The sequence below is a fragment of the Mercenaria mercenaria genome, chromosome 4 (genome assembly GCF_021730395.1).
Source record: "Mercenaria mercenaria strain notata chromosome 4, MADL_Memer_1, whole genome shotgun sequence".
In the NCBI taxonomy this organism is placed as follows: domain Eukaryota; kingdom Metazoa; phylum Mollusca; class Bivalvia; order Venerida; family Veneridae; genus Mercenaria; species Mercenaria mercenaria.
Window position 1 is genome coordinate 1,415,736 of NC_069364.1, and position 27,832 is coordinate 1,443,567.

General features: G+C 34.7%; 1 protein-coding gene across 10 annotated transcripts in view; it reads right to left on the minus strand.

Moving 5' to 3' along the window:
- Positions 1–27,832, minus strand: part of LOC123552588 (dystrophin-like) — a 253,635-nt gene that overhangs the window by 8,815 nt on the left and 216,988 nt on the right. For 8 of the 10 annotated variants that reach the window (XM_053540095.1, XM_053540088.1, XM_053540090.1 and 5 more), the window contains 16 exons: positions 27,205–27,339; positions 26,122–26,252; positions 25,608–25,702; positions 19,487–19,547; positions 18,984–19,045; positions 16,143–16,217; positions 14,100–14,304; positions 13,628–13,713; positions 11,644–11,801; positions 10,717–10,883; positions 9,980–10,091; positions 9,406–9,542; positions 3,126–3,194; positions 2,199–2,243; positions 584–650; positions 46–137 (listed from right to left, as the gene is read on the minus strand). In XM_053540095.1, the coding sequence (XP_053396070.1) occupies positions 46–137; positions 584–650; positions 2,199–2,243; positions 3,126–3,194; positions 9,406–9,542; positions 9,980–10,091; positions 10,717–10,883; positions 11,644–11,801; positions 13,628–13,713; positions 14,100–14,304; positions 16,143–16,217; positions 18,984–19,045; positions 19,487–19,547; positions 25,608–25,702; positions 26,122–26,252; positions 27,205–27,339 (1,697 nt within the window). Of the gene's footprint in view, positions 1–45; positions 138–583; positions 651–2,198; positions 2,244–3,125; positions 3,195–9,405; positions 9,543–9,979; positions 10,092–10,716; positions 10,884–11,643; positions 11,802–12,006; positions 12,084–13,627; positions 13,714–14,099; positions 14,305–16,142; positions 16,218–18,983; positions 19,046–19,486; positions 19,548–25,607; positions 25,703–26,121; positions 26,253–27,046; positions 27,094–27,204; positions 27,340–27,832 lie in introns of those variants that run through there. The other 2 variants (XM_053540089.1, XM_053540093.1) reach the window with 2 other exon arrangements.

Consider the following 27,832-nt stretch of genomic DNA (forward strand, 5'->3'; position numbering starts at 1 on the left):
ATATGCATGGAATCTCAAGTTCTACTTGTTTGCTGGTTTACTTACTTATTTTCTTCTTCAAGATCTTTGATCATTGCCTCGAGTTCTGTTTTCTGATGTACATCGACAGCCATCATTATCTGCATAGGACTCTTCAACTGAAATCACATACAACCTCCAAATCTTCAGCTAACTGTACATGTTTCAAACCTCAACAGGTGTTTTAATTTGTTCAAAAGATGTCTATTTCAATTTCCTATGAAATTTTTTATCTGGCCAGGTAGGTACATCATTATTTATTATGCTTGTTTAGTTACAATGCTGTGTGAGGTATGTGTTGAAACAATGCTGTGTGAGGTATGTGTGGAAACAATGCTGTGTGAGGTATGTGTGGAAACAATGCTGTGTGTAGGTATGTGTGGAAATGAGGTGTTTCAAGAGGAACACCTGCATTGTGACTCAATCTTAGACCTCTCTATTCCAACACCTGCCATTAAAGGAAAATAATTCTAAAATATATAACATTAACAAAATTAATCTTTGGACAATTTCTTTTTTAGAAAGAATTAAGTTTTCTGGTGCAAGTAAATAAAGAATAACTTACAGCAAGCTGTGAAGTGTCACCATTCAAACTCTGACAGTACTGGGCTATCAAATGATGCTCATCATCTCTGTATAATATAAAGTTTATTTATAGTTTTGTTTGTCTGTTTGAGTTTTACGCCATTTTTCAACATTATTTTAGTTATATAAAGGTGGGCAGTTATTCTAACCAGTGTGCCAGTACAAACCTGTTTTCTGTAAGCAACTGCTAACTTCCCCACATGAATCAGAGGTGGAGGACAAATGATTTCAAATTCAATGTCTTTTATCAAATCGTCACGGAAAAAATAAGCCCCATCTAACGACCCCGTGATCTGTAGATCTGCTCTCACCCTATTGAGCTAAGTGGGTGGGCTTCTTTTTATAGAATTTTGTTGAGTTTTAACTTCACAACACAGTATTATGTCATATGGCAACTTTCAACCTTTTGAAGACCCCAAGTGCCCCTCTGGGCATTATTTCAGGCACAACACCCTGGTGGCACCAATGTTCTGTAAGCCATCATGCTTGTAAGACAGCTAGATGGCTTCATCACAAGACAGAATTCTAGGCCCAAAGTGATGTTTCGCACAGAAATAAGGGGCAAGTTATCTGAAGTCAGCGACCTTAACCACTCAGCCCAGGAGGCCCCATTCTATCCTGGTAAACTAACATTCTATTTTCCTATTTTCTGAACAATTAATCTTAAAAGTGAAGACTGTCTACTATTGTACCACTTTCATTTCCACTAGTCTTAAACCCAAGAGAAGCAATGCTGCATTCAGACTTGATTAACAGTATTCATGTGTAAGTCTGGGATATATCCTTCCCTCTCTGACAAAACATTGTGGTCATGACCAATTAATGTAAGGCAGACATCCTAATTAATGTAAGTAAGACTGAGCTCAGGATCCTGTTAGTACAATATAAAAACAGTTTTTGTAGATTCCTGTTGATCAGACACTCCAGATCAATATGTAATAAAATCTTCAACTGTTTAAAGGACAACTGGGGCTAACCACAAGTTGTAAGATTTTTTTCTTTTTATGTTTTCTGCAATCTTTGACAGTAGCATAGTGGTTTTAAACAACTTCACTGAATAAGTTTTCAGCATGGTGCTTTACTAAGATTATGGAGACTCTGTGCAGATTTCTATCTAGGAAAAATTACGAATATGCAATCCACAGAGTTTCTTCAAATGACAGATAGGCCCATGAGGTAGTATTTTTATTCTGTATATCATCACTATTCTTTGAAAATCCACTGTCAGTTTTGGTGTTAAGATTTTTATTCATGTGTTTTAACAGCCATACTTCCCTTTCATGATTTGAGAAATAACAGGAGTTTTAGGATTCACTTAGCAAACATGAAGTTGCTAAATGATCTTTTGGAAAAATCCGAGATTTCCTTTTTTTTCTTCCATTTTTGTTTTGTTTTGAAAACAAGTAAAAACAAATCAGTAATTTAGTTTTATACACTTCCTGAAAAGCGACCATATCTGCCACTGGAAGGACAGTGTCATTATATATGTAACTTTATTTCAAATTGAATCTGAACTGTAGATGAAAGTGTTATTCAAATTTGATGAATGAGTCTGACAGCAGATCTGTGAGAAAATTCAGTCAACAGAAACTTACACATCTGGGGCAGCTGTAGCCTGTCTCTGTTCAACTTCTGCCAACCTGTAACACACAAACCTAAACATTTCATTACAACTCTTAATTACCATACTGTTTTATCTTCCTAATTATGGGCGCTACCATTTACGGGTATTGTAAAATCAGTAATATTTGTCGGGGAATACTTTTCGTGGTTACGCTTATCCACAAAATTAAAACCTCACAATCAGATAAAACACCCATTCATTAAACATTAATGGATGAAATCCACAAATTGAATTCTCTACAAAATTTGACGCTCTAGAAACTGAACAATTTCTGTATATTTTTTTTATTGGAAAGTGAAGTCTTGTAGGCAATATAATTTGCCTGGTTGTTTCTATGCAAGTCAAAATGGTTTTTCATTTAAAGAAGTAGCACCTGAAAAAAAAATTAACAGCCAAATCAAGAACAGTTCATTGACTGTTCTTAAAGCTCTTAAAAGTCAAGACATTCATTTCACATATTACTCCTACTTGTGGTTACAAACAAGACTTTGTAGACCAGTCTCAAAACTCTAGCATTGGTTGATTGGTTGATTTTGAATTCGATCATTAAACTGACCAATGGAAATGATGCAATCTAAGACTGATCTCCAATGGTTTTTAATAGCCTTGAACCTAGGAGCTAATAATGTCTGAAGAATTTGAATATTTGTAATGTGAATGAAGGTCAGACTGGCATGTTTTATCACAACACTGTACCTATAACATGCTGGCAGAACAAAAATCATCTTAAAAAGTCGAATTGTCTAAGTGATGGTCACTGACATCAAATGTTGACTTTGTATCTAACCTATCACCAAATTTGGTAAAAAACCTCAATGTATTCTTTAACAAACCATAGTTGGAAGGGGCAAACCTTTCCTTCGCAATGAAAAAAATGTCTCCTAAATTGACAACATACCTGTTGGCATACAGCTCGAGGCGGGAATGCATGTCTTGTGATATACTGTGCTGTGGGGAAGGTGACGGGCTGAAAACAAACCAATAAAATAAGTCTTGCATATAAAATTGTATTTTATCAAATTGCCATAATATGGTGTGCATTGGCAACACTGTGTCAAGAAAACTTGTATTCTTAGATCAAGTAGTCAAACTTGAGACCCTGGTTGTGTAGTCTGGAACCATCTTAACACTAGACATACACGAAGATTCCATCACTAGGTTACATGGAACATTTTGATAACATCTATACTTTATAGAAATAAATATTTGCAAACTATACTCAAATAGATCAATTTGTCCAGTATAACACAATACAACTGCCATATAAAAGCACAGAAACAAACTATCTGTGACACAAGACAATTCTGAATCAAATATCATAGCACAATCAAATTACCATCTCCAACATGAAGAGCAATTACAACAACAGCAGACGTCAAACTGATGCATTGTGGGAACAAGATATTCCTAGCAATCACAAATAATCGAAACGTTTTTACTCACATCCAGTATACCTTGAAAACTTTATTTATCATTTGATTAATGAATTGATTATTAGCAACTTTTATTCACATCCCATAAATAAATAAAAGCTCAAACATCAGATAAAGGCAAAATTAGTGATGAATTCCTTCTATTAAATAGCACCATATAAATTATTCATTTTGTTCTGCAAAATTTCCTTTTTTACAGCTTTTTATTCCTAACTTGTCCGGTTACTGGTCAATGGAAGATATCAAAATATACACTCCCAAACTCCTGCACGATACCATTGCTGAATAATTTGTTAATGGACACAGTATCGCATAATGTTCACCAAAACATAAAAACCGAGCTTGAAAAGTTGTGTGCAAAATTTATACGCTTAAATGTGAGTTATATGTCGTTTTAGGAACTGTTGAATATTTTATTATATGTAGAAAATGGCAGAATATTGGGAGATAACAGCTAGATAGGGTGCATTACGTAAGAGATCGCATAATTTCATTGTATTGCTTTATATGAATGCTTTTGTGTTCCTAGAGGAATATAAACATGTCTGCTTCTATATGTTTTGATTAAACAGAAATCTAAGAACAGACCTGTATGTTTTAACAGATAATACAACTAGAAATGTGTCTAGAGGACTGGAATGCCATGGCTATGTGATGTTAGGACAGACAGTCAGTAATGGCACCTTGACAACAGACTGAACCTGAAGTTTGACCATGACCTTTGACCTAAGGTTCCAAGTCTTGTAAGGGACATGTCGATTTGACCTTTAATTGTGACCATCACCTTAGACCTAAGGTTCTTGCAAGAGACATGCCAATTTGACCTCTAACTGTGACCTGATGACCTTTCAGTTCAGGACCCAAGTCTTACATTTGACAACGTGTCTAATTTTACTGATTTAGTCTGTTAAATTATTTAGATATCCATCCAAGTAAAGTTTTAGACCAAATACGTAAAATGAAATGAAACGTCTGACCTCTAAGTCTGACCTTGACCTTTGAGCTAGGGGTCTTTATCTTGCATTTAACATATCATCAGAAAGTTCTCAGCAGGAAGCAATATTCCAAAGCCAGAAAAACAGATGCTTGAATAACCATGACATAATAAATGGCATAGGTTGGGGAGGTCGAAAAAACAACATAACCCAAACGCAGAGAAGAACTCTTAAAACTGTGAAAAGAAACATAAAATTTAGGAACTGAAGTCAAAACATGAAGCTATTAATGCAGCGGACTGATGTTATAAAAGATGCCAAACAGTCACTATATAACAGAATGTGAAAAATGCATGAACAAGCAACTTAATTTCAAGCTTCAGTAAACATATGTACAATGATGCATACTATTACATACTCGTTTCTATTCTCCGTTAAGTTACACTGGTACTGGAAACGTCAATATTTTTCCATACACTGACGCCTGAATTTCATATTGGGTGCGTGACATAATTCAGTGTGTGTTGTTTCACTATTTTTTCTATTTAGTTCAGTATTGTCAATCCTATTCAGGCTATTGAATATATTTATGATTTTTTACATAATATTTATACGTGTAGATGCGTATGTAATAAAAAGGTTATTATCTTTGCATCAGAAAATATGCACTCGTTCCTCAGCGGAAGAATATTACGCTCCTAAAGTCGCGCAATATTTCCGCTTAAGAACTCGTGTTGTGCTTATTTTCCAATACAAAGCTAATAACCTATAAATATTTATAAGTCATTATATTGACATTTAACATTCCATTATAACATATCGGATTTTGAAAAATCAAATGCAAAAAAGGAAATTATTTGCCACAGCCTCATCAATTAAAGATAGAACTTCACACGCAACAGAATAACAGTTACAAACTGATCTATAGAGTTACAATCAATAAAATATCACAGTAACAGATATTGATAAAATGTCATATATCTCCACTAACGATAATTATTATATCGCAAAAAATACGTGCTACTACTGCTATATCGCAAAAATTACTCATTAGGGAACCATCGGTTCCAACATCTGATAAAGAGAACAGTTTTTGAGACAGATCATACTACACAAAATGTTTCATTAAATACGACAGAACCTCGATCTACCTGCAAATATTCCTACAAATTTTGTAAAATTAATGATTAACTCCCCTAAGTAAACTAATATAGATTAAGTTATGTTTGCAATAGATTCATTTTTGCTACTATTTGCACTTGTGAACTATTAACATCACAAATGATGGTGCTAACCCATTAAATAAAGCCTATGTGTTAACTACTTAATCTACAGTAATAAGATGGTTTTTCAAACATGTACAAATTCATTTTCCTGGAGTAAATGACAACTGTCTTACATGGACTCTAGGTGGAGGACAATCAAGACTGGACATGAATTGTCAATAAAGGGGACTATACCAAAACCCTGGTTCTGAAGGCTTCAGTTGCCTCTCCAAACTGGACCTGGATCTATGCTTATATATAAAACTAGGATTGGATACCAGTTTCAAAAGTGTAGCATCTGATTGGATGATTTTGAGCTTAGTCTTGAAACTGACCAATGGTAAGGCTGTATTTTGAGACTGGTCCCCAAATTCACTTTTACAATGAAAACAGCAGGTTGTCTATGTACATATTGTAGAGTAGCCTAATCTACATGTATTCACAGTAACCATTCAGGCATTCCCAACAGTGTGATCACAAAGACAGAATTACAGAATAAATTGATCAGTACTTTAACACTCCTGGTTCTACCATTTCTGGGTAAAGCAGTATAAGGCGATTTGTATATACAGATATATTGATAAAGGAGAAATGGGTTTTTCTCTTTCACAGGTTATACAAATGGTAATAGGAGGGGTTTGTCTGGTAAACACTATGTTTCAACAAGCTAACACATTCATACAACAAACAATATTCATATTCAATATTTTCATAACAGATGATAAGATTAGCATGCTGAACATAATGTTAATTGTTTACTCAAGGTCAAACAGATTGCCTAAATCTGTGAGAAAGCTTCACATTTTAGCAGGCTGAAAATCTGTTTTTATTCAGTTTAACATCACTACAACCAGTTTGTGTTCTTCAATACTGCACAGTATAATCAACACATGTTTCATATCCAGTTTATTTCTCATACAAAATAATATCAAGTACAGAATGTTATATATCTGCAGTAAGCAGCTATTCCCTATAGACTATTATACATCAATTTTATTTATTTGCTTCCTATTTTTTTAATTCTTGGATGGAAAAATTAAACAATATTACTACCTTATAAGGAATTCCACACCCATGTTGGAACTTAACCACTCTTCACAAACTTCACAACAGTTCATAAACACAACTGATTTATTGCCTTATAAACACGAAATTGTTCACACACACAAATATATATTCCAAGTCCTCTCCACTACTCCCGACTCCTCTCTACTACTCCTGATAAACTTGTTCAGGTATTTAAATGTACTTTAATCCTATCCACAGACACCGGAATTCCACACAAATAAATAATATTCAATAAATATCAATTAGCTCAATTGTAAATTACATCCAAGTTCAATTTATATCTATTTGTAGCAAATTATTTCATTTTAGAATGGATTTACTAGGCAACCTTTATTTAACAACACCAATTGCGTCTTTTACTCTACTGTAAGATTCCAATCAATACGTAGAGCAGGTTTTTTGCTTATCCGATGCTTGGAAAACTATCATTGATCGTAAAATTGATTTTTGTCAGGCAATGATTCACAGCTTTATACATATTGACCATCAACAATAAAATTGTCTTTTTCACACAACTTTTCATTTTTCATACAATTGGATTAGTTGTCTTGAAAATATAATTATAGGAACAGTAATGAAGTTTCTCTGAAAATGTTTTTTTTGCTCTTATGAAGAAAACATTGAAGGAAGACTTTCTTACAGCTGTATTTTTTCAGTAACGGAGAACTTGCTTGTACTGATAAAAAAAACTTAGAAAAAACTATAACAATGCTTCTAAAATACAAAATGACATCTGTTTTCTTTTCCAGACCAGTTGATATTTTTCCTATAATATCGGATGGGGAATTTCTAGCAGCAAGTTGAATAGATGATTATTAATCTATTTTTTCCATTCCGGGAGGTAAGAAGTGTAAATGATGTAACCACTGAGAGCGAGTCAATCAACACAGCAACTTTCACAAACTATTTTCTTCATGATTTCCAATCCCAATAGAAGCAATAACTGAAAGCTGATTGGAATATTTTTTTTTTTTACCTATACTGCATTATAGCGTGGCGATAACTCAAGCAATTATCACACTCTGCATGAAATCTGCAGAATACTTGTCAATTATTCATACCAGTCCTTACAAGTTTATTAGAATTGGTGACAGACGACATGTCAATGACAGCAGACAGATAATGAAGCTATTGAATGAAATAATTTAATCAAAAATGCTGCTTCCAAGGATATAAAATAAATTTGGAGACCAGTCTCAGAATGCGGTATTTTCATTGGTCAATTTCAAAATTGTGACAGCCAATCAGGAACTTTAAGTTCTGAGACTGGTTCCCAAACTCTCTTTTATAAACGTTGAACCCAGATCAGGGCCATTACTTAGCAATGTTAAAAGTATAAAACACAGACTAAGGAGTTTGATCTTTTATTATCATTTTGCTTTAGCATTGTTAAACTATCATGATTATATAGTAACTTAACTTTGCATGGAAGTGCATTTGATAACTTCTAACATCTCTGCCAAATTTCATTCATTTCAATTTACTATAAACAAAGTTATGATATTGTAGTTTCAGACTAAGAACGTTCATGAATATGGTTGCAGCATTCACTTATTTCATCCTATATGGTTGCGGAACTCTCCAAACAAGTTTGTTACTGCAGCAATATGATGCAACCATATTAAAAGATGAAATACTAGAACGAAAAGACCACAGACCTGTGGAAATGAGATGGATATGGGTTAAACCGTACCATAAAATAAAAAGACGTAGAAAGACATAGAATAATTGATGAATAAACTGTTTGATGAGTCAAGTACCTTATATAGCATGAAAAGACAAAATCCAATATGTTTTCCCTCTCTAGACAGTAACCATCAGCCTGAGTCATTAAATAATGCAGGAGTCATTGGGGGAATTAAAGTAAACAAATCAAATAAAGTTTGCCGAGATGCTGCTGCATACAGAAACTTTTACAGACATTTTGAAATGCATTCCATCTTAAGTCTAGTCATGCACTCATTGAACCTGAATTGTCTGTTTCTGGAAACTGTCTAGTACATACTTTGTTCTTTTTAAGGATTGTTTTAAGTTTGGGTACTTTTATTTTCCCTGTACTTGTGACCACTGTTACTTGTGAATTAAGAACACTGCAAAATCACTATTAATTGTCAGCAAATAATTTTCCTGGATTTCTGGGTAGATGGTTTAAGTCCCTACCTGGAATGGATGGAACAACTAATTTCTAATTGAGCCTACAACAGGTGTCTTATTTATCTCTAGACCAGTATGTCTGAAAATAGTGTCAACTTCAGTATATTACCCAGCACTGAATACTTGTCAGAATATCACCAAAGACCAGGAATGGAGCTTGGGATGACATCCATTGTAATCCAGTATGTTAACCACTAAGCTACTGACTCACACTGCCTAACCACCGAGCCAAAGTTCTCTTCCTTACTACCAAATCTAACCAAATACTACTTAGTCAAGGGCAACAACTCTTAATGATATTCAGATAGCATTGAATTACTCACCTTTCTAATGCATCTCCCTCCAGTACTGTTTGTACAGGGAGATAACCCAGTCGAGGATGTTTTCGAAAATGCCGTTTGGTTTTGAACTTATTTTTGACAACTTTGGTGAAATCTCGAATATCTTCCCCTGAAGAGGTCTGAAAGTAAACAAACCAAATCGTATTACAAGTCAATCAGGTATGTATTTGATGTAAGTAATAGTTGACATTCAGTATTTTCAACCTATGGCAAGTTCAAAGTTTGACCAATACTGATTTACAAAGTACTGTAATGTATTATTCTTAGAGGTTGTGATGGTGATGGTGCGTAAAATAAAACACTACATCCTACTTACAAAGATGTTACTGAGAAAAGACTAAGATACAGTCAAATCTGTCTTTTGAGACCATCTCTGAGAAAAAAAAAGTAAGGTATCCATTTACAGGTGTTTTTGTAATACCAAGTAAAAATGTACAGCGAGTAAGTAAGCTGAAAACAGAAAATGGTGAAATATCTGTTTAAGACAGGTTATGTAATCACGTTCTTTATTTGCAGGTGTGACTGTATTATCTTATAAGAAGTAATTTTGACTTACAGTGGTACAGTATTCTTGTATAGGATGAGTAAGTTTGTGGTGCTTTGCCCGACGACCTGAGAAGAAACAATTCTGGCACATGTCGAAGTTGAAACATCGTAAACATCGATATCTGAAATATATATCCCAACATCCATTAGTCTGTAAAACTGATTTACATTTACCCAATAAAAGTCTCAAGTTTTATGATTTCTTCTGGTTACTCGCAAAAATGTCACATATTGTATTTAAACAACATTTTATGGCTCAGATTTCTTACAAAACTGGAGATTACTACAAATCAAATAAATTTTTTACAAATGAGCAATGCCATGAGAAAACCAACATAATGGCTTTGCGACCAGCATGGATCCAGACCAGCCTGCGCATCCGCGCAGTCTGGTCAGGATCCATGCTGTTCGCTAACAGTTTCTCTAACTGCAATAGGCTTTGAAAGCGAACAGCATGGATCCTGACCAGACTGCGCGAATGCACAGGCTGGTCTGGATCCATGCTGGTCGCAAACCCACTATGTTGGTTTTCCCATGGCACTCATGGATTTTAGTTCAAGAAGCACTTATTGAATTTAGAGTAAGAATTTCAATTTCAAATTTTTGAATTTCAATATTTTTAACAGAGTTGACAAAACATGAAATATTTCCAAATAATTATATAATTATTCTTTTAGCCAATTTTCAATGCTGTAACAAAAGAAAGGAAAATTTCAAAGGAATTTTAAATTAATCACATAAACTGACCTCAAGCCAACAATTGGGAAAGTTTTACAAATATTGCACTTTGCTTGATGTTTGGCGTTTTCTGCTGCAGCCAAACGATGCATGACTGGTACCCAGACCAGCGACTGCGGTTCCAGGCGTAACCACTCCAGGAAGTGTTTCACCTCTATCTCTGGTTTACCATTTACCTGAAAACATCAGCAGAGAAACAGTTTTATAGATATTTCATACTAAACAAACTGTTGCTAGTCTATTTAAAATAACTCTGTAGGATATGAAAAATTATTTGGGGAAAAACACATTGGAAAAATATACTGGACAAGTCAATGGACTAGTCCAGTGTTTTTGCAGATGGGTACGAGTCTTAATACACCATATACTGTACACAATAATACAGTACAACCTCTCCAGAGCAGTCCTCTCTTCAGCAAAAACCTCTCTATAACAACATCATCAAAATTTCCCTAAGATGAAATATATTATCAAATCTACCTCTCCAGAACAACAACCTCTACATAACAGTTGATATTTGTATCTCCCAAAGGGTGTTGCTCTACAGAGGTTGCACTGTATTGTTAAATTGTACTTTTTTCCATTTTTTTATTTTTGGGAAAACAATATAGACTGATATGACTCCAATGAAATGTATACAGAAAAGGTGTTTCATGTATTTATTGATATTGCATTTCATGCTTATACTTTAACTGGTCAACAGCTTTTGTTGTTTACAAATATACTGTATAGTCACATGGTCCAAATGCAAATAGCCGATTGGATAAGCAAAATAGGTACAAAATCAACACAATATGGAATATCTTCATCCATATATTACTTTGTTCTTTCATAAAGTCAACATTTTGCATCATTCACTGTTTATTCTTTCTTGTTCTAAGGTGACATTTAATTTAAAAGTAAGAATGATTCACAGTATATAAACATTTAATTTACCTTTTCAAAACAACTTCTGACACTAGGTTCTACGTTACTTCCTCCGAATGCTGCGACTTCACCGAGCTGGCGTGGAACCTGCATACAGTCGTGTAGTAACAAACCAAGCTTACGTTGATCTGTGAACCCATTCTTATCTGCGATCAACCGGAACAAAACTGTAACACAGAACATACATCCTTATCTGCAATCAACTGGAACAAAACTATAGCATAGAACATACATTCTTATCTGCGATCAACCGGAACAAAACTGTAACATAGAACATACATTCTTATCTGCGATCAACCGGAACAAAACTGTAACATAGATCATACATTCTTATCTGCGATCAACCGGAACAAAACTGTAACACAGAACATACATTCTTATCTGCGATCAACCGGAACAAAACTGTAACACAAAACATACAGTCTTATCTGCGATCAACCGGAACAAAACTGTAACATAGAACATACATTCTTATCTGCTATCAACTGGAACAAAACTGTAACATAGAACATACATTCTTATCTGCTATCAACCAGATCAAAACTGTAACATAGAACATACATTCTTATCTGCTATCAACAAGAACAAAACTGTAACACAGAACATACATTCTTATCAGCTTCCATCCAGAACAAAACTGTAACATAGAACATACATTCTTATCAGCTATCAACTGGAACAAAACTGTAACATATAACATACATTCTTTATGAGAAAAAGCTTAATTATGATTTCTTAAAATACTAGGCAAAATCTATGTTTATCATAATATTTAACTCTAGCATTTATTACTGACTTGCCTATTTTGCAGATATTGTGATAACATGATAAAGAATCTTCAACATTATTTTATCATAATACAATACTGACAACATTCTAATAGATTTATTTTCATTCATGATCAAGTTTCTATTAGAGTACTGATGGGCTTCAGCTAATGCATTTACACCATTCAATACTGCCTATAAAATACAGTCCATAAATCATAACACACACATTTCCCCAACAAGATAAAGTGGTTTATAATCATATAACATTGATCTTGTTTCAGAATTCTCAAATTTCCCTTTTGTATCTGTCTCAGTAGCACATCATATTTATCTTGCCAAAATGAACTTAGACACTTACTCGTGTCTAAAATGAGAATATAGACAAATTTGTCCCCAGAGGTACAGGTCTTCTTGTTGGTACAAATTTCTATATTTAAAGTAGCTTAAAACTGTCGTTTATTTCAGACCCACTTGCAATGAAAGCTTGAAAGTTACAGCACCTTGACATTTTCACTGCAGAATTGTAATGAAGTCTATCAAGATTAGAATCCCTGACCCATTACCTACTGTATTTTATCAATTAAATCATTATACCCTTTCAGGGCCTCTCTCTCTCTCCACTACAACCCAGTACCACTCCGCAGGTTATCAAAGTTTTAAGTCGGAAACTTAGCTCTTGTACTCATGAATGTATTTAATTGCGTGTTAAATTGTTTAAAAGCAACCTATCAATATTTAACAGAGACTTCATTAATATTAATGAAATGGCATAAGCTAGATTTCTACTTCTATTTAAGTAGAATATATTAATTAATGTTTGATACCATGGCAAAAGCATATTAAACTGCAATTCTGTGATGCATTTAAAAGTAATCATGCTTTTTTCATGTAAAACCTCACTGCTCCATAGGGGAGTGCCTCTATCAGCTTTGACAGACCAAAATTAGTCACACAAAAAAGACATCAATTGAAAAATCTTCAATATCTGTGAAAGGGAGAAAATTCCAGCAGTTTGTACACCATGTTATATACTGGAAAGTTATTCCCCACTTTCTGAAGCAGAAATAATTGATGCATGTAACATATCTTATCATACTTTTTAAATATGGTTGTTTGATACTAGATCTATGAGGTTTCTGTAATCAGTCATAACACATGTAATCTCAAACTTGTATCATGATATAGTCTCTAAACTTACACCAAGATATAATCTCTAAACTTACATTTGTATTTGTCATCCACATGGCCGTTACACATTAATATCACACCGACCTTGAATGACAACACTCGAATTTTACCACTTCTCGTTCTAAAGCAAAGAAAATGAATATTAATTTACAAAACTAAAAGTTTAAATCTTAATCCAAAACATAAAAATACAACTTTCATATAAAGAACTGCAGTGAAAGTGATTTATTTCTACAATTTATGCAAAGTTTTCCTACTTACTTCTTCAGCCCCAAACTATGCTCCCAAATACGTGTGCAGGGAAGCATATAACACACATGCTTAGAGATTATATTAAGTCCTCTACAACATTCTTCTTAGAAATTCAACAACAGTAAATCAAACTAAAGACTAATTAAACTTTTTTTGAAATTACTTAAAACTATTGCACTTTCAGAGTTATAGCCCTTGAAAGGAAAATCCTGCTTCCACGTGTGGTAACTTCATTCACATAGTAAAAAAACTTACACATCGTAAACATTTAACATCCAATTTAGCACCAAATCAACACAGAGTGGAACGTTGATAATGTTGTTATTATTTTTGGCAGACGATTCATACATCGCCGCCACACAGTTTATAATCTCAATTACATCCATGAGGTTATCATTGTGGCCGCGTAATCCTTGCTTTTCAAACTCTTCTGTTGCTGCTTCCATTTCAACGAGATCCACTGAAATAGACAAACATACCAAGCTGTAATAATAATATTATTAAACAATGAATTTAATTATTCAAACCTGATATTTCATAATGATATATGATTGAATCCAAACTGACAGAAAACAAGAGCTGTCTCCGTAGGATGACACATGCCCCCGATGGCACTTTGAATGAATAGTTATGGCCGATGTTAGAGTTTAGGACCTTTGACCTACGGACCTGGGTCTTGCGCGCGACACATCGTCTTACTGTGTCACACATTCATGCATAGTCATTTTAAAATCCATGCATGAATGACAAAGATATGGACCGGACATGCCCAACAATGCACTATCATGAAAAACGATCTTTAACGTCTAAGTGTGATCTTGACCTTTGAGCTACGGACCTGGGTCTTGCGTGTGACACGTCGTCTTATTGTGGTACACATTCATGCCAAGTTATTTGAAAATCCATCCATCGATGACAAAGATATGGACCGGACATGCCCATCAATGCACTATCCTTTAACGTCTAAGTGTGACCTTGACCTTTGAGCTACGGACCTGGGTCTTGCGCACTGCACGTCGTCTTACTGTGGTACACATCCATGCCAAGTTATTTGAAAATCCATCCATCGATGACAAAGATATGGACCGGACACGCCCATCAATGCACTATCCTTTAACGTCTAAGTGTGACCTTGACCTTTGAGCTACAGACCTGGGTCTTGCGCACTGCACGTCGTCTTACTGTGGTACACATTCATGCCAAGTTATTTGAAAATCCATCCATCGGTGACAAAGATATGGACCGGACACGAAAATTGCGAACAGACCGACAGACTGACAGACCATTCAAAAACTATATGCCTCCCTTCGGGGGCATAAAAATATCATTACCCTGTAGCCATTACCATTATAGGAACAATATATATAAGTTGTCAAATACAAAAATCATATTATCCAAATGATCTGCTCATGTTTTGGTGTTGTTGCTGCAGTGATGTATAAATGGCAGAGCAGGTTGCTGCAGTGATGTATAAATGGCAGAGTAGGTTGCTGCAGTGATGTATAAATGGAAGAGTAGGTTGCTGCAGTGATGTATAAATGGAAGAGTAGGTTGCTGCAGTGATGTATAAATGGCAGAGTAGGTTGCTGCAGTGATGTATAAATGGCAGAGTTGGTTGCTGCAGTAATGAATAAATGACAGAGTAGGTTGCTGCAGTGGTGTATAAATTGCAGAGTAGGTTGCTGCAGTGATGTATAAATGGCAGAGTAGGTTGCTGCAGTGATGTGTAAATGGCAGATTAGGTTGCTACAGTGATGTATAAATGGCAGAGTAGGTTGCTGCAGTGATGTGTAAATGGCAGAATAGGTTGCTGCAGTGATGTATAAATGACAGAGTAGGTTGCTGCAGTGATGTATAAATGGCAGAGTAGGTTGCTGCAGTGATGTATAAATGGCACAGTAGCTGGATTTGTTATTGCCAGTCAATAAGGCTGTATGGAAGAGCGACTGATTCCAATCTCTGTCAAAATTGATTTAAACATTTTACTATTTAAGAACTACTGAACTCAGAATCAGATCTGAATTGATCACTGCAGAAAATATCAGTTAACACCCTTACCCTGCTAAGTTTCTATAATGAATTTGTCCATCTTTCAATTTGGACAGTACCATTAACAGTTAAAAGGGGTGCTTACCAAAACGATACTGACTGAATGGCAAACAGTGCAGACCATGATCAGACTGCACTGATTTGCAGGCTGATCTTGGTCTGCACTATTCACAAAGCCAGAATCACTTGCCGCCAGCAGGTTAAGGGTTAATACCAGTAAAAGCCAGTACTACATTACTACAAACTTACAGCAGAGTTTTTTCTGTACGAGCCGGAGTTTCATGGCTGTTCTGTATGCTGCAAACCTTGCATTGTTTAGGTCGTCTGTAAAATAAAATAAATGGTTACAAGAAAAGAAGAATTTATTTCAACAGTGTTTCAATTTACAACGCGTGAACACAGAGCATGCACAAATTGGAACAAAGCGGGTGACAAACTGGTGACTCAACATAACAATTAAAGGCTCTTGAATATATTCATGTTTATTTTATGACTCGTAAATTTCCCTTATCTCAATGACCAGTAACTGGTCACATTGACGTTCATAGTATGTGATACTGTAAAAAGTGATTTTCTTGTAAACAACCTTAAATGAGAAACAAACGCTATGCAATACTAAATATAGATCTGTCAAGCAATTCTAAACAAGAAACTAGTATACATAAGAAAAGTGTCTGTTAATATTTTTTCTTATAAACAATCTTAACATTTACTTTTTATTAGATACGTTGCTCGTTTTTTCAATGCAGTCAAAAAACAAGAGATCACAGAGTGATCTTGGCGCCCACCAATGTGCCATTTTTGAGAATTCCAAATTTTAAGACTTATTGACTAGCTCAAGGTCAAATTTCATTTCCGTACAAAACACTGTGCATGTGGTCAAAATTCGAAACCTGCAGCTTGAGAAATGTGAAAGTAGGTCACTATATCAATTTCAAGGACAAAGTTCTTTGTACACAAAACTATGCATGTGCATCAAGTTTGAAGGCTGTAGTTTGATAAATTTGAAAGTAGGTCACTAGGTCAATCTTAAGGTCAAAGTTTATTTTGGTAAACAAAACTATGCAAGTGGTCCAAATTTGAAGGCTGTAGCTTTAGAAATGTGAAAGTAGGTCACTAGGTCAAAATCAAGGTCAAATTACACTTCAGAATACAAATCTATACATGTGGTCCAAATTAAAAGCCTGTATATTCAAAAATGTGAAAGTAGGTCACTAGGTCAATGTCAAGGTCAAAGTTTGCTTCGGTATACAATCCTATGCATGTACGTCTAAATTTGAAACCTGTACCTACAGAAATGTGAAAGTAGGTCACTAGGTCAATCTTAAGGTCAAAGTTCATTTCGGTACATAAAACTATGCAACAGGTCCAAATTTGATGGCTGTAGCTCGAGAAATGTGAAAGTAGGTAACTAGGTCAAGATCAAGGTCAAATTTTATTCTGGAACACAGAACTACGCATGTGGTCCAAATTTGAGGCCTGTACCTTCAATAATGTGAAAGTAGGTCACTAGGTCAATGTAAAGGTCAAAGTTTGTTTCGGTACACAAAATTATGCATGTGGTCCAAATTTGAAGGCTGTAGCTTCAGAAATGTGAAAGTAGGTCAAAATGAAGGTCAAATTTCATTTTGGAACACAAAACTAAGCATGTGGTCCAAATTTGAAGGATGTAGCTTGAGAAATGTGAAAGTAGGTCACTAGGTCAAAATCAAGGTCAAATTTCATTTCGGAACACAGAACTATGCATGTGGTCCAAATTTGAAGCCTGTACCTTCAAAAATGTGAAAGTAGGTCACTAGGTCAATATCAAGGTCAAAGTTATTTTCAGTGCACAAAACTATGCATGTGGTCCAAATTTGAAGGCTGTAGCTACAGAAATGTGAAAGTAGGTCACTAGGTCAAAATCAAGGTCAACTCATGTCAAGGTTCATCTTGCCACTCAAAACCATACAGGTGGTCCAAACTTGAATGTTGTAGGTTATTGACAAGAAGATTTTAAAAGCTTTTCCCTATATAAGTCTATATGAACCATGTGACCCCCAGGGCGAGGCCATAATTGACCCTAGGGGATGATTTGAACAAACTTGGTAGAGAACCACTAGATGATGCTACATTACAAATGCCAAAGCCCTAGAATTTGTGGTTTGGACAAGAAGATTTTCAAAGTTTTTCCCTATATAAGTCTATGTAAACAATGTGACCCCCGGGGCGGGGCCATATTTGACCCTAGGGGAATAATTTGAACAATCTTAGTAGAAGACCACTAGATAATGTCACATACAAAATATCAAAGCCCTAGGCCCTGTATTTTTGAATAAGAGGTTTTTCAAAGTTTTTCCCTATATAAGTCTATATAAACCATGTGACCCCCGGGGCGGGGCAATATTAGACACCAGGGAAATAATTTCAATCATTTTGGTAGAGGACCACTAGATGATGCTTCATACCAAATATCAAAGCTCTAGGCTCTGTGATTTTGGACAAGAAGATTTTCAAGTTTTTTCCCTATATAAATCTATGTAAATTATAGAAATAAACAAAGGGCCATAACTCACTAAAGAATTGTTGAACCAGTCTGATTTTCAGGGGGACACAACTAGGGTACCAATACATCATTCTGACAAAGTTTGGTCAAAATCCCCCTGGTAGTTTCTGAGGAGATGCGATAACGAGAAATTGTTAACGGAAGGATGGAAGGACAGAAGGACGGACGTCGGACCACGGACGCAGAGTGATTTGAATAGCCCACCATCTGATGATGGTGGGCTAATAAAATACCATATGATGACACTGGTGAATATCAGTCTATGGACCTGACCACAGTGATATTTATCTTATCATCAAAACTGTTTGACAGCCGACACTGGAAGTGATATTTAATCAAATACAGTAAAACCTTTTATATAGACCACCATTGGGAGAGACAAAAGGTGTTTTTTACAGGTATGAGGTCTTTATTCAAAGGTTAAAATACACTGTATATGTTAAACTAGGTAAAACAAGATGTCTCAACTGCCAGATGGTCTCTCTTTACAGGTGGTCTTTAGCACAGGTTTTACTGTAGTAATTACTTGCTCAAGTGTAACTTACTTAATGCTTCCATGAGCTGTGTCATTTCAGGATGGTCCCAATGTGTGGTTTGTGTGGTATGACTGAAATTCAAACAAAAATTTCTCTGAAATTTAGTCCTATAACTGTATTTCTATCTAATCAATCAAAGCTCTGAAACCTGATAATGATCCATAAAAAGCAGACCAGTAAGATACAAAGAACATTGAAGCCAAAAAGGCCAAGAAATAAACTGGAAATGCTCTATAAGGGTTCATTAAAACAAATACTATATATACTGTAAAAGGAGAAATTTTCATGAGGGTTTAATTTTCACTATATTTGCGAGGCCCTACATCTCGCGAAAATTAATCCTCGAGTACATATTCACCGTTAGTATAATTCAAAATCAAGTAGGATACCATTTTTACAATTTTGCGAATATTAAACCTCGTGAACATACTCAAAATTTCAAATTCACAAAATTTTGACCCGGAGAAAATATGTGCTTTTACAGTATTATTAAGAGTGATCAGAATACTTACTTGACATAGTAAGGCACTTTGTTTCCAGCAACTGACCGTTCCCATGGAGGTTCTACAGAGGCTGAAATTTATATATGTTGTTATTATATATACATGTCAGACATAGAGAAAAAACACATAAATGCTTTCACAATAATATGTCATTCGATGAACTCTTTATCTCTAATTGATCTTGTTCCTGAATTGTCCACATGTAACTCGGGTCACAAATAAATAACTAGCATTATGGAAATGCTATAAATATTAAATTCATTTATTTGAAGTTGGTTTTTAGTCTATATTTACTAAAAAAATTAGGCCTTTAATAAACGCCACCCTTTTCCAAAAAGTAGTAATGCCCCTGGAGCATAAATTATGGAACAAGAGGGCCAAGATGGCCCTAGGTCGCTCACCTAAGAAACACTCCATAACAGTGTAAAACATGTTTGACCTAGTGATTTCATGGAAACAAATATTCTGACCAATTTTCATTAAGACTGGACCAAAAAATTGGTCTCTTGCGATAAAACAAGCATTTTCTTAGATATGACCTAGTTTTTGACCCTAGATGACCCATGTTCAAACTCGACCTAGATTTTATCAAGGCAATCATTCTGACCAAAATTCATGAAGATCAACTGAAAAATACAGCCTCTATCACATACAGAAGTTTTTCCTTTGATTTGACCAAGTGACCTAGTTTTTGACCTCAGATGACCCATATTCAAATTCGACCTAGATTTCATTAAGGCAATCAACCTGACCAAATTTCATAAATATCAACTGAAAAAAACAGTCTCTATCGCATACACAAGATTTTTCTTTAATTTGACCTAGTGACCTAGTTTTTTGACCTCAGATAACCCATATTCAAAACCGACCTAGTTTTCATCAAGGCAATCACTCTGACCAAATTTCATGAAGATCAATTGAAAAATACATCCTCTATTGCATACACAATGTTTTTCTTCGATTTGACCTAGTGACCTAGTTTTTGACCCCAGATGACCCATTTTCGAAATCAGCCTAGATTTTATCAAGGTAATCATTCTGGCTAAATTTCATGAAGATCAGTTGAAAAATACAGCCTCTATTGCATACACAAGGTTTTTCTTTGATTTGACCTAGTGACCTAGTTTTTGACCCCAGATGACCCATTTTCGAACTCGGCCTAGATTTCATCAAGGCAATCATTCTGACCAAAATTCATGAAGATCAATTGAAAAATACAGCCTCTATCGCATACACAAGGTTTTTACGTGATATGACCTAGTGACCTAGTTTTTGACCCCAGATGACCCATTTTCGAACTTGGCCTAGATTTCTTCAAGGTTATCATTCTGACTAAAATTCATGAAGATCAATTGAAAAATACCGCCTCTATCGCATACACAAGGTTTTTCTTTGATTTGACCTAGTGACCTAGTTTTTGACCCGAGATGACCCATTTTCGAACTCGGCCTAGATTTCATTAAGGCAATCATTCTGACCAAAATTCATGAAGATCAATTGAAAAATACAGCCTCTATCGCATACACAAGGTTTTTCTTTGATTTGACCTAGTGACCTAGTTTTTGACCCGAAATGACCCATTTTCGAACTCGGCCTAGATTTCATCAAGGTTATCATTCTGACCAATATTCATGAAGAAGAATTGAAAAATACAGCCTCTATCGCATACACAAGGTTTTTCTTTGATTTGACCTAGTGACCTAGTTTTTGACCCGAGATGACCCATTTTCGAACTCGGCTTAGATTTCATCAAGGTTATCATTCTGACCAATATTCATGAAGATTAATTGAAAAATACCACCTCTATCGCATACACAAGGTTTTTCTTTGATTTGACCTAGTGACCTAGTTTTTGACCCGAGATGACCCATTTTCGAACTCGACCTAGATTTCATCAAAGTTATCATTCTGACCAATATTCATGAAGATTAAATGAAAAATACAGTCTCTATCGCATACACAAGGTTTTTCTTTGATTTGACCTAGTGACCTAGTTTTTGACCCGAGATGACCCATTTTCGAACTCGGCCTAGATTTCATCAAGGTTATCATTCTGACCAATATTCATGAAGATTAATTGAAAAATACAGCCTCTATCGCATACACAAGCTAAATGTTGACAGACGACGGACGACAGACGACAGACGACAGACGACGGACGACGGACGCCGGACATCGAGCGATCAGAAAAACTCACCTGAGCATTGCTCAGGTGAGCTAATAAACGGAACATTGCAAGGTTTATAAGCTTCATTTGCCAATCAGAATGAACGATACAGTCAAATCTAGATATTCATCTTTCTGCTCTACAATACTGATTCAAAAAATAATTATCAGATATATAATTCCTTATTTTTTATGTATAGATATATATATATCTTATAAAGTTATGTATGAAATAATTTGTCAATAAATAATCGTGTCAATCAATGAAGAAGATATTTCATACAACAGTGATCTCTGCACTGTTATACATAAAAATGGCTTACTTTTTAAATGACCTACCATTCAAAAATATTTGGACAAATCAATTGCAGTTATACTTATCAAATAACCTGCCATTCATAAACTCACTGTCTAAAGGATAGTTGGACAAATAATTTCTGTTTCATTTTTACTTTTATACTTTAATTAGGTTATACAATCATAACAAAAAAATGATTATTTTATTATCACTAGTTTGAAAAGTGTACAAAGATAACTCAAGACATTTAACAGCTCCCTAAATATGTCCATGATATTATACACTTATACATTATATTTCTTAGTTATACTCGTATGTGAACAAATCTCTTCAAACCGAATTAAACTGTTTTTCTTAAAAATAGATTGATGCAGATAAAAGTAATATACCTTTTAAGAATGACTCCATAGCTTTTTCCTTTATTTCCACTACTTATTTTCGTAAATCAAGATTTTCTTGCCTAAATTTACATACACTCTACATTCAGCTTTTGGAAAATATGAAAATTCCAAATTTTTGGTGTGATAAATATCAAAGAAAAAAGTCTGTTTTTAAATGTTCAGCACTAGGTTCACAGGCAGTTTATAGGTCAGTAAAATAATCACTATGTCCACAATGCATCGAAAAGTTCAACATACTCTGGCAAACCCGAACAAAGATAAGATTTCCATTATCAAAGTTTTGCTCTTATTTAGACATTGATGTGAATAGCAGTGATAAAGTTACGTAAACGGCCCTGATAATTGCCGGTTAATTACCCTGCAAGAACATAATCCTGGCAATAAATCAAAATTTGCACAACAAATTTACTTAATTCTACTGCACACACATATGAGAAAAGTAGTTCTTTTTAAAACCCACCATCCAATCAAAAAAGAAATAAATTAACAGCAAATTTTTGGATTCTTTTAAATTCTAAAACAATTGAAATCAAAACCATTACTATCGAATAATCACTTTTAACAAAGATATTTCTTTTTATTTTGCAAGAAAAGAAATCTTATTTTCACCACACCAAAGTCCCTTTAAAAGCATTTTTTATAAATTTTGTCTTTAAAGTGCACAAATACTATTCATATACTATTAAGATGTGAATGATTTTACAACTATTTTGTATATCTAAAATGTTTCACAAGGTTATTCACAGGTAAACATTGATACTGATACAATAAATGATAATAGTATTTAAGAAATAATCACAACCGAGGAGATAAAATGAAACAATGGACTAATCTATCAATACATCGTTATGTTTCAGCATGAATGAATACAAACTACTTTATTTATCCATATCTGTTTGTCATCAACTTTAAAGTAGATGGCCAATTAATCAAGGACACTAATTTAGATTAGAATTTTGTAAAAAAATATTTCAAAGCAATCTTCTTTCTGTTTAAATTCATCTAGAAATGTTACAAAGGATGCTAAAAATACATTTTATAATGTTTTCAGTTATCATTTCAGGTAATATGAATCAAAGGCCTGAAGGGCCTGAGTCGTCTAATGATTGATGTACTGACAGTATAGTCTACCAGTTTCAGTTTGTTTTTAGTTTTTTTCTTTAAATTCATAACACAGCTCGATATTTACCCAAAATATTATATCCGGATACGATTACACTTTTCTCCAGTTTCAACAATATATTTTACAAATTGTGATGATACGAAGACATTTAGCAGCAATTGGCAGTATCTGACATTGAGGTTTACAGTTAAATTACCTCTTATTTAAATCTTTTCATAAAAAAGTTGTTTCTTTTCGTGAAAGCAGCCAACATAGACTATCTACTTTCGATTTAAAAAACTACAAGAAAATACAATTTAATGTTTCGCCGATTTGTTTATTTCTCGAAAAATAAGAATTAAAATCATTTTTAATATCAGTAGTAACTAAACAAACCAGTAAGAGCTTCTTCTTCCGATAATTTATCCGTTTACTGACTGTAAAATTCAACCCACGCAAAGTTAATAGAAATCATAAGATGCGTGTTTACGTTCAATGTGGGAGAATTAAGGCTGATCAGCTATGTTACCTAACGCATCCAGACGATTCAGATTTTGTTTTTAAAAAGGCATTGTGTGCGTTTCTGTAATTTTATATACGTTTTTATACGCTTAGAAATTATTAGACATGCGTATTTGCATTATTTCTATACGTAATTTACGCAAATACGCATCTTATCTGGAGCCCTGTGGAACTATTTTTTGTCTTTAGCTGGATGTTACCCAAGCTTTGTAAGCCTGCGCAATTCTTAAAATGCACATTTATGCTTAATGAGTTACATTCGAGTATTGCACAATTACAAGTCATAAATATGACAGATTACATTGTATATTGGTCATAGCAAAGGGAATTGACACAACTTAACTTCATTTAAGCAGTGAACTGTTTGAAGTTTGAGAAATCTAATGGAACTACATCCCTTCACGTATTATTCGGTCCATTTAGAGAATCGCTGAACAGCAAGGACTCGTCAAAAGGCTTTCAGCCTTTAGCCGACTCAATAAAATACCTGCCAATTAATAATGTTTAGATGGCTTTTACCCCAATTTGGAATTATTTTTGCTACTCCAGTGGTAAAAAACCTGGCCCCTTTTGTTAAATAATTTTTGAACTTTTCAAAATATCCTAAAATAAGATAATATCCTACTGCATTTTTAACAAACTGTCTAAACTATCATGTTTCTAGTATTTGAGTATTAAAGTCCGTTAAACACATGTAGCATCGTACTGCACTTAAGAACGCACATTAGTGATTACCTGAGAGGAAATGTTGACAATGTTGGGACCAAAAGCTCGGACAAGTTTGTGATTACCTGGAAGGAAATGTTGAGTGTTGGGACCAAAAGCTCAGACAAGTTTGTGATTACCTGCGAGGAAATGTTGGGAGTTGGGACCAAAAGCTTAAACAAGTTAGTAATTACCTGAGAGGAAATATTGAAAGCTGGGACCAAAAGCTCAGACAAGTTAGTGATTACCCGAGAGGAAATGTTGAGAGTTGGGACCAAATGCTCAGACAAATTTGTGATTACCTGAGAGGAAATGTTGAGAATTGTGACCAAAAGCTCTGACAAGTTTGTGATTACCTGAGTGGAAATGTTGAGAGTTGGGACCAAATGCTCAGACAAATTTGTGATTACCTGAGAGGAAATGTTGAGAATTGTGACCAAAAGCTCAGACAAGTTTGTGATTACCTGAGTGGAAATGTTGAGAGTTGGGACCAAATGCTCAGACAAGTTTGTGATTACCCGAGTGGAAATGTTGAGAGTTGGGTCCAAAAGCTCAGACAAGTAAGTGATTACCTGAGAGGAAATGTTGAGAGTTGGGACCAAATGCTCAGACAAGTTTGTGATTACCTGAGTGGAAATGTTGAGAGTTGGGACCAAATGCTCAGACAAGAGTGGAAATGTTGAGAGTTGGGTCCAAAAGCTCAGACAAGTAAGTGATTACCTGAGTGGAAATGTTGAGAGTTGAGACCAAATGCTCAGACAAGTTTGTGATTACCTGAGTGGAAATGTTGAGAGTTGGGACCAAATGCTCAGACAAGTTTGTGATTACCCGAGTGGAAATATTGAGAGTTGGGTCCAAAAGCTCAAACAAGTAAGTGATTACCTGAGAGGAAATGTTGAGAGTTGGGACCAAAAGCTCAGACAAGTTTGTGATTACCTGAGAGGAAATGTTGAGAGTTCGGACCAAAAGCTCGGAAGGCATCATGGAGATTTTTTAAACGATCTTCTGCAGATAACTGGATTTCTTTCCATCTGAATAAAACAAAAACAAAAGTTAAAATATTTAGTTTTATAAAGGATCTTTGTGTCAGCTCTTTACCTTTTTTATTTAATGTCTTTAATATCAGATTTGTTGCCCAAAATGACTATTTCCTTGAGATATGGATTCATGGATTTCCATTTAAATGAAGAAAAAATAATAGGAACTTTGCTAATGTTCACCGAGAATTAATTTCGTGGACTGATCCAACCATGAAATCCATAAAAATAGTACCATATGAACATTAAGGTTTTCACAGTTTGTATCTTCAACTGATAAGGTAAAACAGATTAACAAGATTAGCACAAAATCTGACAATGTGCTGGCTTTTTAAACCAGTTTTGTGCCAAAAACATTTTCTCACAATATGATCATAAGATATTGATAACAAGACATAGAAATATTTTCTTACCTTGTTTTATAATCTTCTAATTTGTGAACTATAACATGTGATAGCACTACATTAGCTGCTTCAAAATCATTTACATGGTCGTTAACATCGTCCACCTGTCCCTGTATAGGGGCCACTGCTTGCTGATATGTCTGAAAGAGAAATTGTTTTTCAGTTATGACCTGTTGTATTTTGACCTTTACCCCGCAAAGCTTATTATTCAAGGGGTATTCACTGAAAATTCACTGACTGAACAGCAAACAGTGCAGACCATGATCAACCTCAAGGACGTGTAGGCTGATCTAGGTCTGCACTGGTCGCAAAGGGAAAATCAGTTGCAGTCAGCAGGCTAAAAGTTAATACAGTTTAGTAGCGTTCTTGGATCTTTAACAATATTAACTTGTTCTTTACGAGTAACTGAAACTTATACAATGAATACTGTAGGATATTTCAAGTTTTGGTTTCCCTATCTCATACTGCAGGTCATCTCAATTACTTCAGTTTTTATCTATCTCATATTGCATGTTACCGCACTTACTTTAGTTTTCTCTATCTCATACCGCGGGTTAACTCATTATATTAGTTTTCTCTATATCAAATTGTGTGCTATCTCACATACTTTAATTTTCTCTTTATCATACTGCATGTTATCTCACTTACTTTAGTTTTCTCTATCTCATTCTGTAGGTTATCTCATTTACTTAAGTTTTTTCAACCTTTTACTTCACGTTATCCCACTTAGTTTTTCTTAACTTCATACTGCAGATCATCTCACTTTAGTTACCTCTATCTTATGCTGCAGATTATTTCTCTCATTATCTCATATGGTAGGTTTTATATGAGTATGTCCCTACAGAATGCACTAACTTAAGTTTTCTCTATCTCATACTGCAGGTTCTCTATGAGTATGTCACCTACAGGATGCCAGCTATCTTATCTCACTTACTTTAGTTTTCTCTATCTCATACTGCAGGTTCTCTATGAGTATGTCACCTACAGGATGCCAGCTATCTTATCTCACTTACTTTAGTTTTCTCTATCTCATACTGCAGGTTCTCTATGAGTATGTCACCTACAGGATGCCAGCTATCTTATCTCACTTACTTTAGTTTTCTCTATCTCATACTGCAGGTTTTCTATGAGTATGTCACCTACAGGATGCCAGCTATTTTTCTCGTGTTCAGCTTTTACCAAACTCTCATTCAAATCATCCATTGCATCTTGGAAAAACGTCATTTTCTGGAAAAAAAACAACAACAAGCACTTCAATCAAAAATTGAAAACAAGACATTGTAAAATCTTTTAAATTTTCCTAAAATGTACAAAACTGCACAGCTTCAGAGAATCACAGTGAAGTCAGGTGCCTGGTATAGTGGCAACAGTATCAGGCACTCAAATGCAAGTTTATGGTTGTAAAACCCACTGGGGAAGCAGATTTAAGACATTAAAATAAACTTCTATCTCTTTGCACAATCAAGCTAAAATAAGAAAGCAAAATAGGAATTACACTTGCACCTATTTCTGACACAACAGACCATTTCTTTGGAACCAATTCAAATGTAATGTTAATCTGTAACAGCATTTTTCATGAATTGCTGCCATTAAACCTCTCGAGTTGGTATTGTTTTATATTTACAGAGAAATCAAGGAAAACTCTTTAATATAACTAGAATAGAAAAGAAGGATGAAAATGTAAGTATGAGTTATGGTGAAGTCTTTTAATATATTCATC